We start from the raw sequence: 13,289 nt of genomic DNA, 5'->3' as shown, positions 1-13,289 counted from the left end.
TGGTCGATATTTCCTCACAAAATTAACATCGGCACACTGTCCCGCCGCAACGAAAATGACAACTTTGACCACATATCCCATCGTCAAAACCCTTTTTACTACTGTAGTATTGTTTTGATCATATGCGCTCGCTCAGTTGTTTCGGTTACTCCTAGCTAATTCGGTGTTTTTTTCGGTTTCCTTTAATTGATGTGCATGGCCCTGCTATGAAACTTGACCGACAAACTGCATTCCTTCCGCGTTATTTATCCCACGAGACAAACTTACATAAAATTACAGAGCATTTACTTATTCCACGACAAACTTGCTGCTTCATTGAACTCGGACTCAAACCAGCATGACGAACGCGTGTGATTCAGCTCAGTACTCCGGCATGGGGCACTCGGTGGCCGGGCCGCGGTTGGGGTGGAGCACGCAGCCCTTGCCGTCCATGGGCGCGCACTGGCAGTCGCACCCGTCGAGCATCTGCCCGGGGTAGTTGTCGCAGGTGATGTGCCCTCCCTGGACGCACACCACGCCGCAGGTCGCCTTGGCGTCGCCCGACACCGCGAGCCCTGCTCGATTCACGACAAAGAAAGCGCATCACACATGTGTACGTACTACAGTACATAGTTAAAGCATAAGGACGCGGCTGGGGACGTACCGGAGACGAGGAGGAGGAAGGTGATGATCGTCAGCTTCATGGTGGCGGCCATGATTATATGTGTGCTGCGTTTGTTTGCGCCGTGCGATCTGCGTTTGGAGCGCGGCGCCGGCGCGTTTATATAGGGAAGCTGTGGATGTACGTACGGCTTTGGTTCAACCAAATTGCATGCGTACGTAGGTTTACTAATAGAGACTTGAGGCAACATCACGTGGCGCGCGGTACTGATGTACGTACTCCGGTGCGTACGTGCTTGCGTCGACAACAGCTTCGCGGATTTCAGAAGTCAGAACCATGGCCAGGCTTCGCGTTGATCTCAGCATGCTTTGTCCGGCCGATCGAGGGCGGACTTGGTCGCGCGCCTCCTCTGACTTAAAGCAAACATCATGTGGTTGCCGTGCTGGATGGATCGTGTGCATCTTGGATGCGGATCGGGTTGACCGCTCAAAAGTCTCGTCGTGGAGTTCACCACAGCGTGGGAGCAGGATGAGCTCTAAAGTTAGCAACGACTTTCGTGGTTCGGATTTTTGTTGACCTTCTTTACTTTGACCTTGGAAAAGTTATCCTGCATTCAACATTTTACTCTCGATCACTTTCTATATTTCTAGTGTTGTTTATCGAGGTCCGTTGACCATCAGGCATACCAGATTACTCCTCGGAGTTGAAATACTCCCTCCTTTTCGGTTTATAGGGCTTAAATCTGAAATCTCATCAACCTTCTAGAAGGGTTTTTTATTTGGGTTCATATTTTTTTGTGTGTTTCGCCAAAAAAAAAATCGTTTTTTCGTTTTTCACTTCTCCTTTGTTCCTTTTTCCCCTATTCATTTTATCATTCTTTTCCTTTTTCCTTTTCTATTTTAATTTGTATGGACATCTTTCGATCGCTTTTTGAAATCACAAACAATGTCATATTCCGAACCTTTTGTTATTTCATAAACACTTTTAAAATCCATGGAATTATTTTCCTAATTATGAACTGCTCTGAAATTCATGATTTTTTGTCATCTTTGAACTTTTTTAAAATCTGTGAAGATTTTTCCAGTTCCTGATACTTTTTTCCAAATAAAGAACTTAAATTTCATGAAAACAAATTCGAGTTCATGAACAGTTATTTAACTTTGCTAGCTTTTAAAAATTTACAAAGTTTTAAAAAAGTCAACTGGTCAACTATGAGAGCGAGTAGCCCGACGCGCACAAGGGCATGAAAGGTTGTTATTGGACCGGCCCATGTGACATGGCTCGTGAGCCCAACTACAACAATGGTGCACAAGGCGTTGAATAGCAGTCCCTCTATCCCTTCTATCTCGCGTAAGCAACTAATCAAAGAGCGCTCCTTCAAAAGCCTCTCCAACTACAATAACGGGTACGGATTTGCTTTCGCGAGGGACATGGGTGTGCCTCCAAAAAGAGAAAAACATGTTCCCGGTTAATGTTTAACATGTGATCTAGTTTTGAAGATCTCAACGTGGGGAACCCAATGATGAAATAACTTGAACGCACGGTTTGATATATATATATATATATATATATATATATATACATATATATATATATATATATATATATACATACATATATATATATATATAAACAAAGCTATGAAAAAGGAAAAACTCCCAGGTTGCGATAAATGGCGTACATGCAGTGCGACACTTGTCGCAACCAGGAAAAATAGAAATGACCTTTGTAAATTGTGCTCTTTAACTAATGATTTCGCTCTCTTGCAGTTGGTGTTTATAATTTTGAGGATGGGTCGCTGGTTGTCCTTGCACACACGAGCTGGACGGGTAGCTCGTAACAGGTTCCCTTGGTCTTTGCATGGTGGGGTTGCTTTCTCAGGGATGCTGACATCGCCCCCTTCTTGCAATGAGGATTTCCCCAAGCCTCGGTAGCTCCGGAGCAGGTGTGGAGCTCGACTTTTGTCTTTTCATGATTTCATGGACAAATAGAATGTTAGTTTTAGAGGTTATCATTGGAGATGCCCTGATGTTACATTCATGAACGTTTTATTTACATAGGAGTTTGTCCCAATCCAACTTGACCCAGAGTTAGTGCAATGTTCGACCATGTGCCCTCGCTTAGTTGTTTCAAACTGAGTTCATTGACCCTTTAAATTTTGTGAAAACCTAGGGTTAGTGTGATGTTCTCATCATGTGCGCTCGCTCATTTGTTACACAAACTTTTAAAATTTTGTGAACAAAAATGGAGTTCTGATCATTTTTTAGTTTTGCTATGTTTTAAAAATAGATAATCTTTTTACAATCGTTTTTAACCGCGGGCGATTTAAGTTGCGACATGAGATTAAACGCTGGGATTTTTTTTTGCAAATAAAACGGTGACAATTTACATTTGTTTTTGCCTCGAAAGTTACTTGTTTCCACAAACTGCCACGTGTCTGAAGGAAATGGCATGCGTCTCTGAAGGAGTGGCCAACAAAAACGTTTGTAAATGTCATCCCTCACAGCGAACGTTCGCCAGCCATTGGGGGTCCAAAAACTGAGCTAGTTCGGTGTTTTTTCAGTTATTTATTTCCTTCTAATGCTTTTTTTCCAGTGCTTAGCCCTGCTGCAAAACTTGATCAACGGATTCCATTCCATTGCATTCATTCCACGACAGAAGCTTACATTTCATTCGTTACTTATTATTCCATGTACGAAACAGGTGAGCGGAGGTGAAGGTGTCGAACGCGCGTGATCCGATTCAGTGCCTGGTGCACCTGTTGGTGGAGCCGCTGTTGAGGTGGAGCACGCAGCCCCTGCCGTCCTTCGGAGCGCACACGCAGGCGCACCCGTCGAGCTTCTCGCCGGGGTAGTTCTTGCAGGTGATGTACCCTCCCTGGATGCACCGGACGGTGTCGCAGGTCGCCTGGGCGTCCCCGAACACCACGAGCGCTGCTCGATCCGGAGCGCACAAATTATAAAGCGTCAGAGAGCTTGCTGTTTGCCATACGAGCGCGCGCCGTTGGAGCATTAGGATACGGAATTAAGGAATGTATAAGGATGGACTTACCGGAGATGAGGAGGACGAAGGTGAGCGACAGCTTCATGGTGGCGGCCATGCTCGTGCTTTCGTGCCTGCGCGTCGTGCGGTCTGTGGTTGCAGCGCGGTGCCGGTGCGTTTATGTAGGGAGGCTGCTTCAGTTGAGCTCAGCCAAACTCCATGCTGGATCCGCCGCCCTCTCTGACTTTGTGCCGCCGTTCACGAGAGGTTTGAAGCGAGATCACATGCCAGGCGACACTGATGTGCTCCAATACGTACGTACGTGCTTGCGTCGACGCCCGCTTCGTGCATTTCGGAACTATGGCCACATTGCCAGATCCGGCCGATCGAGGGCAGAAAGTCAGAGGAGGCTGCCGACTTGGTCGCGCCCATCTTGTATGTGAGGTGTAGCGGTGCTGGATGGATCTCCGTACATAATGAAACCCGTACATATTTATCTTTGTTGTATTTGAATCAAATATTTATCTTTTTTGTGTAGCATCCAAATAACCAAGTTACCTAATGAAACTTTTTACATACTTGACTATCATGTATATGTAGTTATCAAAAAAGGAACGCTACGACGTCCGCTGGTCGACGTGTATTATACATCCTCCGCCATCGTTAGATCTACACGTGCAACCATCCGATTGATCTCCTGTCACGCCTCACTTGTCTCGCAACAACGGCTTTGTTGCAGAAATAACTGATTTGTCTCGGCTGCTACGCGTCGATCGGCCGAGCCGCTATTCGCCAGAAGTGACATCATCAAGTGACAGACGAGCAAATAAGTTTTTGCACTATAGATTATGTTGCAGAATTTTTTGTAATAGAGGTCATGTTACGAAAACGTTTGTAGATTTTTTTTACAACAAAAAATGTTACTGTGTATTTTTTTGCAATATAATTTGTTATAGAATATTTTCTGCAACAAATATTGTGTTGCCGAAACACCTGTATAATCTTATAGAATTTTTTGCAACATGATCCTTGTTGCAAAAAATATTTTGAAAAACGATCCTTGTTGCAGAATTATTTTGCAAAAAAATAAGCATATGCATTTAGCAGCTCTATCCGTCGCTATCCGTAGCTATTGCAATGGAGTCTTTGTTGCAAAAAGAAACGTCATGCGTGAGTACCGTCAGCAATTCACGTCATGTAGCCTGCTCACCATGACGTGTCCCTCTGCTCCTTCCGATTTAATTCACCACCCACGTAGTCACGTGGGGAGCAAAGAAGACGGTGGACACGAGAGCAGGATCAGCCGGCTGGAAGGTAACGTTTCTCATAAAAAATGATATTTTTTGAAAATTTTAAGTATATATTGAATCTTTTTGGTAAAATGGGCTCCATGGAGCCCGGTCTCTGCTATGCCGCTCCCTTAGCTGACCTCTATCCTCCTATAGAAAAGACCTCACATTTCCTTCTCCCCTCGAAGCCGGTGCCGGTCTGCTTTGTCTTCGATGGACTATAGCCAATGAAGGTGCGAAGGACCTGAGCCCCCCGCCGACGGGAAGGACCCTGCTCTCGGTTTTGTTAGGTTCAACATCTTGATTATAGTTGTAGGGCATTAAACGGGTCGGTTCTATGGGCTGGACCCTAGAAGGAAGACTCGGTCTAGAGAGTAGACCCGTCCTGAGAAGACCTGGCCCAGAGAGAAGACTCGGCCTTAGAAGACCTGGCCTAGAGAGAAGACCTGATCGGGCTTGATCGTTTTTTAAGAGAAGACCCAGCTTGCTGTTGCTGGCTCAACGAAGCGTACATAAGATGAATACCTCCTAATTTAGAAAGCACAAAAGACCTACAGGACTTAGAGTAAAACTCTTATTACGGATGGGACCTGAAATCTATTGTAAACCAGGGACTCAAACTATTATATAAAGGGAGCCCCTGGTCATCAAAAGGACAAATTAGAATCCCACGAGTTATTGGTAGCAATTAAGAAAGTTGTAGGCTTTTACCTCCATCGTGAGGAGTCGAACTTGGATAAGACTCCGTCTTTTAATTCCGACCAACCTTGTTCAAGTTACCACCTAACAACAATGCCTCACAACTAAGTTCTCCCACAAGAAAATCTTACCATGACAAAACAATGACACCTCCAATTGCGGTTTTGCAACCGTCTGTGCGCCCAATCGGTCCTACTTGCCCCAAAGTGTCCGTGTTTTTGGACTTATATTTTAACCCCAAAATAACCCAAATAAACGTTGTAAGTAATAATAAAAAACACAAATATAAACATTAAAATGTTCAAACGTCGAGAGTAGCCAAGTTTAACACAGTTCTTAAACTAATAAAACTTAAACGACATGAAATAAAGTTGATGGTCCATCGCCGGTGAGGCCGCCGTCGTCTTTTGGAGCCGCCGTCCTTGTGGTCGTTGTCGTTGGTGAGGTCGATGTATGGAGGTGGCTACCAAAGGTGGGGTGGCAGCCCGTGGCAAACCGGAGGCGTTTGCGCTGCGTCACCACCTTCTCTCGTGGCTCTTGTTCGTGCACCAGTGACTGCAGTGGCGTGGACGATCATGGACCGACACGCAACAAGTCGGCCATCTCCGATGCCGTGAACGGCCAGCTCCACTACTGACCCATCAAATGCCGGTCGCTAACGGACAAATTATATGGTTGCCGTCGTGCGTTCGGCCATATCGCCTGCCCGTTTGTCTCCTAACGGACAAATACGAATATGATGGGGTCATGGGTTGAAGTTGGCTTAACATACTTATACCACTCCTATGTAGACTGTCGTGGTACTTCATGAATGCGGAAAGCAGCTGCGGCTTACTGCTTTTCCGTAATAAGTTAGTTAATTCAGCAAGAGCGGGACGTGGGTAGGCCAAGGCAATCTAGCCACTGTGGATCAACACATTATCCTCGGAAAGTTTATTCGAAGTGTGTAAAGTTGGATTCTACTGCATGAGCTCCCACGGTATCACTTGCAAGGATTTATTTGACTCGAACCCAAACCAACTATTCAGCTAGAACTTCTTTGGCCTCCGGCAGTTGGTCTTGGTGACGCCGTCGTCGAGGTGGAGCACGCAGCCCTTGCCGTCGGCCGGCGCGCACTCGCAGTCGCACCCGTCGAGCTCCTGCCCGGGGTAGTTGTCGCAGGTGATGTGCCCTCCCTGGAAGCACACCACGGCGCACGGCGCCTTGGCGTCCGCGATCACCCCGAACACCACGAGCCCTGCACGTTCATCACGCCAGCACACGCATGCAAAATTTTGTCAAGAAGGAACCCATCTCTCAGGGATCACGGATGCGAATTTAAGATGGAGGTACCTGAGAGGAGGAGGACGAAGGTGACCGACGGCTTCATGGCGGAAACCATTATAATGCCTGTCTCCGTGTAGCGATGTCTTTGTGTGTGGTTTGAGTTGGCAGAGCCATGAAGCCTAGAGAGTTTATATAAGGAAATGAAATCTCCGTGGCGATTTCACTGACTTTGAGCATGGAGATGCAGGGATCGAGTTTTGCTATCGCTTTTGTCAGTCAGCGTACGTCTTAGACTGAACTGACGCGGATCCGCCGCGCTCTCTGACCCGGACAGTGCGAGACTCTGCGTTTTTTTTCTCCCTTTGGATATGAGGCGGCTAACAGTTTCATCTCAGTTGAAAGGTGGCAGCAAAGCGCGGGAGACTGTCTCTTAGTTACTCGCAAATTAACCAGCACCACTGATCATTTTCCGAAGTGGCATGCACACACTAACCAGAGCAGCCCGGGAAACATCCTTGCAAATGCTTCTTCTATCCGATTCAAATGGAAATACAAATGGAAAAGGTTTCGCGTACAGGTGCAGTGCGCTGGAAAGTCACCAATCTTTTAATTTTCTTTAGGGGTAGAAAGTAACCAATTGGGCACACCCTTTCGCATGTAAAAAGGGAAATGTTTTTCGTCCGTGCGACGGAACGCTTCGGCCGGACGCACGCGCGTCGTTGATCTCGCGCGCTCCTCTTCATCTTGAACGGCTCGCGATTTCCTCCCCATCTCGAATGGCTCACGCGCTGCGCCCCATCATCCGCGCGCCCCTGCGCCGTCGCCGTCGCTGCGCCGGTCCCTGCCTCTGTCGGCCCGCCCGAATCGCCAGTTCCCGCCATCATCGACCGTCCGCATCGCTGGATCCAGCTTTCACCCGTCGTCCTCGTCGTCTGCCCGCCATGGCCGGGGCGCACGTATACAAGTGTTTACAAAACGTCACTCAAAATTGCTGCAACGACTATTTAAAAAGCTTCAACCGTTAATTAAAAAAGCTGCAAGGCAAATCATACTTTTTCCTCGTGAATTTTTTGGTCGAAGCTTTTCTATACACGGTTGAAACTTTTGAGGAGTGACCACGCGAGATGCTGCAGTCGGAGCGGCATTTGAAACTTTTGTCATACACGGTTGAAGCTTTTTCTGTCAACGTTTGCAACTTTCCCTAGTGAAGTTTTTGGTTGAAGCTTTTTTTAACGGTTGAAGCTTTTTCTACACACGGTTGAAACTTTTTATCCAACGTTTGCAACACAGGGGGTGAGATGCGACCGAAACGAGGTGAAGACCGACGGGCTGCATCCATGATGCTTTCGACGGGCGGCCGAGGCGACGACTGGCGGCGACCGACGATAAGGGCGACCAGCGGTGAGGAAGCGAGCCGAGGCGGTCGACGCGTGCTGGGGCGTCGGCGCACGCGAGGCTGTCTGCGTGTGCTGGAACATCGACGGGGGCGAGGCGCGTACTGGAACGACGGCGCGTGCGAGGATGACGGACGGTGAAGGCTCGCGCGACCAGATCTGACGATCAGGAGGACGTGATCCGACGGCTGCTGCGCGACCGGCGCTAGCCCTCCTGCCGGGCGCGCGGGCGCCTAGCACTGGCCATGTAAAAATCATGGCAGGGAAGCGCTTCACTTGACAGATGAGATCACATAAGATTGGGTCAGACGACCAGCACGGAAGGGGGCAGATTCGTCTCCCACGCCGCCCACCGACGGACTAGCACCAGCGATATACACATCACAGGCATCCCCATTACACGCGTCGCCCTGGCATGCTACCACCCCAACACCCAACGCACGCCCCTCACGTTGCGCTGCATGCAGGTACACGTACCACGCGACGTGGCGACCCGTTGGACAGCGCGGCCACGCTCAAACGGTCTATAAGAACAGCACCACCGCCATCACTTCAGTCCATCGGCATCCGCTTGACATTGACAATCCGATTCAATCCACAGCCAAGAACACACACTCACAGCAGCAGCAAGCAATCCGTGAAGCGAAGAGATGGCGCATTTCCAGGGCCAGCAGCACGGCCACCCGGCCACCCGCGTCGACGAGTACGGCAACCCCGTGACGGCCGGCGGCCACGGCGGCGGCGTCACCGGGACCGATGGCTTGGGCCACTTCCAGGGCCAGCAGCACGGCCGCACGACGACTCGCCTCGACGAGTACGGCAACCCGGTGACGGCCGGCCACGGCGTTGGGCTGGGATCCACCGGCGCGGGAGCGCACGGCCCTGGGCACGCTGGGTACGGGTCTACCGGCACCAACGACACTGGCGGCCATGGCCGCCAGGTGGGTTACGGTGCCACTGGCACGGGCACCCACGACGCTGGGGGCTATGGAGGCTCTGGGATTGCCCCTCGGCACGGCGGCGCCGGCACTGGGGTTCACGACGCCGGTGGTTTGGGGCACACAACCGGGCATGGCGCCACCGGTACCCACGGAACTGGGCACACGGCTGGGTACGGCTCCACCGGCACCGGAATGACCGGGACACATGGTACAGGGCACACGGCCGGGTATGACGCCACCGGCACCGGGATCACCGGGACCCATGGCACCGGCCACACGGCCGGGTACGGCTCCACCGGCACAGGGATCACCGGGACACATGGTACAGGGCACACGGCCGGGTATGACGCCACCGGCACAGGGATCGCCGGGACACATGGCACCGGCCGCACGGCCGGGTACGGCGGCACCGGCACCGGGATCACCGGGACCCATGGCACAGGCCACACTACCGGGTACGGCGGTGGTGCCACCGGCACCGGAATCACCGGGACCCATGGCACCGGCCACACGCATGGGTTGGGCGGCACCGGCACCGGGATCACCGGGACCCATGGCACCGGCCACACGACCGGGTTGGGCGGCACCGGCACCGGGATCACCGGGACCCATGGCACAGGCCACACGGCTGGGTTGGGCGGCACCGGCACCGGGATCACAGGTACCCACGACGTCGTCGGCACACACCCTCATGGTGGGCTAGGCGAGCACAAGACCGGTGGCATCCTCCACCGCTCTGGCAGCTCCAGCTCCAGCTCGGTACACAAGCAGACTCCTTGCTCCCTACGCGTGTACGATCTTATATATCCATCTTCCGTGCGCTTACTCGTTTTCTCTCTTCATTTGTGCAGTCATCCTCCGAGGACGACGGGATGGGCGGCAGGAGGAAGAAAGGCATGAAGCAGAAGATCAAGGAGAAGCTCCCCGGCGGTAACAAGGAGCAGACCACGGCCACCGGCGGCTACGGGCCAGGGTACACGGGGACCACCGGCACCGGCGGGGCCCACGGAGCCACCGAGGGGACGCACGAGAAGAAGGGCGTCATGGAGAAGATCAAGGAGAAGCTCCCTGGCGGGCACAAGGACAACCCGCCGCACACCACGGCGACGACCGGCGGCTACGGAGCTGGCACCACTGGCACCGGCGGCTACGGAGCTGGCACCACCGGTACCGGGGGGACGTACGGCGCTACTGAGGGCACCCACGAGAAGAAGGGCATGATGGAGAAGATCAAGGAGAAGCTCCCCGGCGGCCACCACTGAACTGAGCCTGACTTGCCTCGGCGGCCTCGGGTAGAGTAGTGAAGAATAAAGACTCGAGGAACCGCCGTGTGTGCAATCAAAGGCATAGTATTAAGTTTTTTATAGTATCTTTCTTTTACCGTGTGATAGATGTTGCAGTACTGTGACATGGCCTGGTTCTATGTAGTTTGTCTGGTCGGTTTGCACTTTTTTGGCCTGTTTGGATACACTAGCCTCGTTGCACTTTTTTGGCCTGTTTGGATACACTAGCCTCGCTGGACTAACTCTGAACCAGCTCCGACCTTTGGTGGTGTTTGGATGATAGAGTTAGCTCCAACAAAGGGTGGTGTTTGGATGATAGAGTTAGTTTGACAACATATATAGCTCTTGTGTAGCCTCCTTCCTCTCACAAATGATATTAAAATCATCTTTGCAAATCAAATATCCAAAATATAATAAAATTTTATTTTATCCATACAAATAAGGCGTCCCCTTTAACTACAAATCATCAATCAGGCTTAACAAAATAAAATTACATTTCACTTAAACATACAAGTCTTCGATCAGGAGAGGAGAGAAGCCTAGGTCTTTGCATACACAGAAAAAATAAATCATATAAAGGTCACATGTCCCCCATAACTACAAATCATCAATCAGGCTTAACAAAATAAAATTACATTTCACTTAAACATACAAGTCTTCGATCAGGAGAGGAGAGAAGCCTAGGTCTTTGCATACACAGAAAAAATAAATCATATAAAGGTCACATGTAGCTCGTAATCTTCGCCTCGAATGCGGTCCAAATCGAACTGAACGAGGCTACAATGCTTGCTTGTTTCCTCGGATTATCCTGATGCCAAATCGAACTGAACGAGGCTACAATGCTTGCTTGTTTTCTCGGATTATCCCGCAAGTAAAACCGGTGCTCTGCTCACCTAGTATGAACGGCATGGTCTCGAAGCCACCCTGCTGCTTCCTACTCTTTCGGTTCCCATCTCCGTCCCTGCCCACCGGTGCGGTCGCCATGGCACGACCAGCGTCGAAGCTGCCTCCGTCCATCGCAGTGAACGGCATGGTCTCGAAGCCACCCTGCTGCTTCCTACTCTTTCGATTCCCATCTCCGTCCCTGCCCACCGGTGCGGTCGCCATGGCACGACCAGCGTCGAAGCTGCATCCGTCCATCGCAGAGTGGGAGGCGGGACATGGCCGACGGTGGGAGGCGGGACCGGGGCCGGCGGTGGCACGCGACGGGACCGGCAGTGACAGGCGGGGCGAGCGTGGCCGGCGGTGGCTGTCGCGGGCTGGTGGGGGCGTCGGCAGGCGGCGTCGGCAGGCGGGGGCGGGGGCGGCTTCGGCAGGCGGTGGCGAGCGCGGCCAGCGGGGCCGAACGGGCAAGCGGGCGAGCAGCGGCCGACTGGGGCGAGCGCGGCCGACTGAGGCGAGCGCGGCGAGCAACGGCCGGTTGGGGCGAGCGGACGAGCAGCGGACGGCTGGGGCCAGAGCGGTGAATGCGGGAGGATGGGAAAGGATAAGATTAGATGCGGGAGCGAGCGGACGAGCAGCGGACGGCTGGGGCCAGAGCGGTGAATGCGGGAGGATGGGAAAGGATAAGATTAGATGCGGGAGCGAGCGGACGAGCAGCGGACGGCTGGGGCCAGAGCGGTGAATGCGGGAGGATGGGAAAGGATAAGATTAGATGCGGGAGGATGGGGATTTTTTTTACTGGTATTCCCCAACTAGCTTCAATTAGCACCTTTTTTCAAGGATAGTTTTTTTGGTGGGTTAGTTTTCATCTAACCCAAACTAGCACAGATGTTTGAACACTTTAAGGGTTAGTTCAGCTCCAACTAGCCCCAACTAGCTCTAGCACTGGGATCCAAACAGGGCCTTTGTTCGTGTGATAGATGTTGCAATACTGTTAACGTCCGTGTGAAACTTCGTTGTATCTTCTCTATATTGCCATACTTGAGAATCAATAGAAATCATGACTATTTTAGAGGTATGTCTTTAATATATTTTCCCACCTCTTCAGAGACGTATTTTCACCTATCCTTCCCGCTTAAGGATGGCTCAAAAATTAAATTCTAGAGGATAAGTGGTTAGGAAATGTCACACTCCAAAAGAGTATAAGACTACACAACACTGTGCTTTACAACACTGGAATCATTTTTGCTGGACCCAGACAACCCGATGTGATAATAACAAGAATATTGGAAGATAAGATACCTCTTAAGAATAAAATAGATACCTCTTAAGAATAAAATAAATCTTTATGTAGTATCTATGTCGCGGAGTTATTTTTGCTAAAGATAACCTTACTAAGAAAAATTGCATGGAAGTCCGAAATGTATCTTTCATCACCATGATGAGACGATAAAACATTTATTCTTTCAATGCAAATTGGCTCGTTTCATGGTTAGTCATCCAAATAGCTTCTGATTCGTATCCTTTTTATAGTGTTGCTAATATATTTGGCAACTGGTTACGTGGGACTTATCACAAGTTTAGAATTTTTCTTAGGGTGGCAGCGCTTGTTGTTATTTGGTCGGCTATGTAGAAATGATAAGGTTTTTAAGGATAGAAGTATTTCTTTTATGCAGGTTATCTACAGATGTATCGGGACTCTTTGTTTATAATTCTTTCTACAACGTGTGAAGAATCAAAACCTGTTTATGAAGGTATGCACATAATTGGAGGCCACGACGAGGGATACTTTACCCAACAGGGATGACAACATGATCTTAGGATTGGTCGCCTACACTTTAGGTGTTATATAGTCTCTACATGTTTCTTTATATCTTACTTTTTTATATATTTTCGTGTGAGAATATTGTTTGGCTGTGTACATCTTAGTTATGCAGAGGCCGAATGTAATG

At 50.2% G+C, this 13,289-nt stretch overlaps 4 protein-coding genes across 4 annotated transcripts; 1 reads left to right on the top strand and 3 right to left on the bottom strand.

Moving 5' to 3' along the window:
* Nucleotides 1-213: 213 nt before the first annotated feature.
* On the bottom strand, nt 214-747 carry LOC123451096. The gene is made up of 2 exons (XM_045128107.1): nt 644-747; nt 214-554 (listed from the first exon to the last, which is right to left on the bottom strand). Exons 1-2 carry the CDS (start codon nt 693-695, stop codon nt 361-363), a joined length of 246 nt encoding a protein of 81 aa, XP_044984042.1. The 5' UTR covers nt 696-747; the 3' UTR covers nt 214-360.
* Nucleotides 748-3,217: 2,470 nt separating this feature from the next.
* Nucleotides 3,218-3,757, bottom strand: LOC123451095. Its single transcript, XM_045128106.1, has 2 exons — nt 3,653-3,757; nt 3,218-3,534 (listed from the first exon to the last, which is right to left on the bottom strand). The coding sequence occupies exons 1-2, from the start codon at nt 3,699-3,701 to the stop codon at nt 3,344-3,346; spliced, it is 240 nt and encodes a 79-aa protein (XP_044984041.1). The 5' UTR covers nt 3,702-3,757; the 3' UTR covers nt 3,218-3,343.
* A 2,720-nt stretch (nt 3,758-6,477) lies between these two features.
* Nucleotides 6,478-7,013, bottom strand: LOC123451094. Its single transcript, XM_045128105.1, has 2 exons — nt 6,904-7,013; nt 6,478-6,808 (listed from the first exon to the last, which is right to left on the bottom strand). The coding sequence occupies exons 1-2, from the start codon at nt 6,950-6,952 to the stop codon at nt 6,600-6,602; spliced, it is 258 nt and encodes an 85-aa protein (XP_044984040.1). The 5' UTR covers nt 6,953-7,013; the 3' UTR covers nt 6,478-6,599.
* A 1,767-nt stretch (nt 7,014-8,780) lies between these two features.
* On the top strand, nt 8,781-10,751 carry LOC123447685 (cold shock protein CS66-like). The gene is made up of 2 exons (XM_045124315.1): nt 8,781-9,931; nt 10,024-10,751. Exons 1-2 carry the CDS (start codon nt 8,882-8,884, stop codon nt 10,432-10,434), a joined length of 1,461 nt encoding a protein of 486 aa, XP_044980250.1. The 5' UTR covers nt 8,781-8,881; the 3' UTR covers nt 10,435-10,751.
* The last annotated feature ends 2,538 nt before the right edge of the window (nt 10,752-13,289 follow it).

Source organism: Hordeum vulgare, chromosome 4H, assembly GCF_904849725.1.
Source record: "Hordeum vulgare subsp. vulgare chromosome 4H, MorexV3_pseudomolecules_assembly, whole genome shotgun sequence".
NCBI lineage: Eukaryota > Viridiplantae > Streptophyta > Magnoliopsida > Poales > Poaceae > Hordeum > Hordeum vulgare.
Note: the sequence above shows the minus strand (reverse complement) of the source record. Positions and strands in the feature narration are given on the sequence as shown.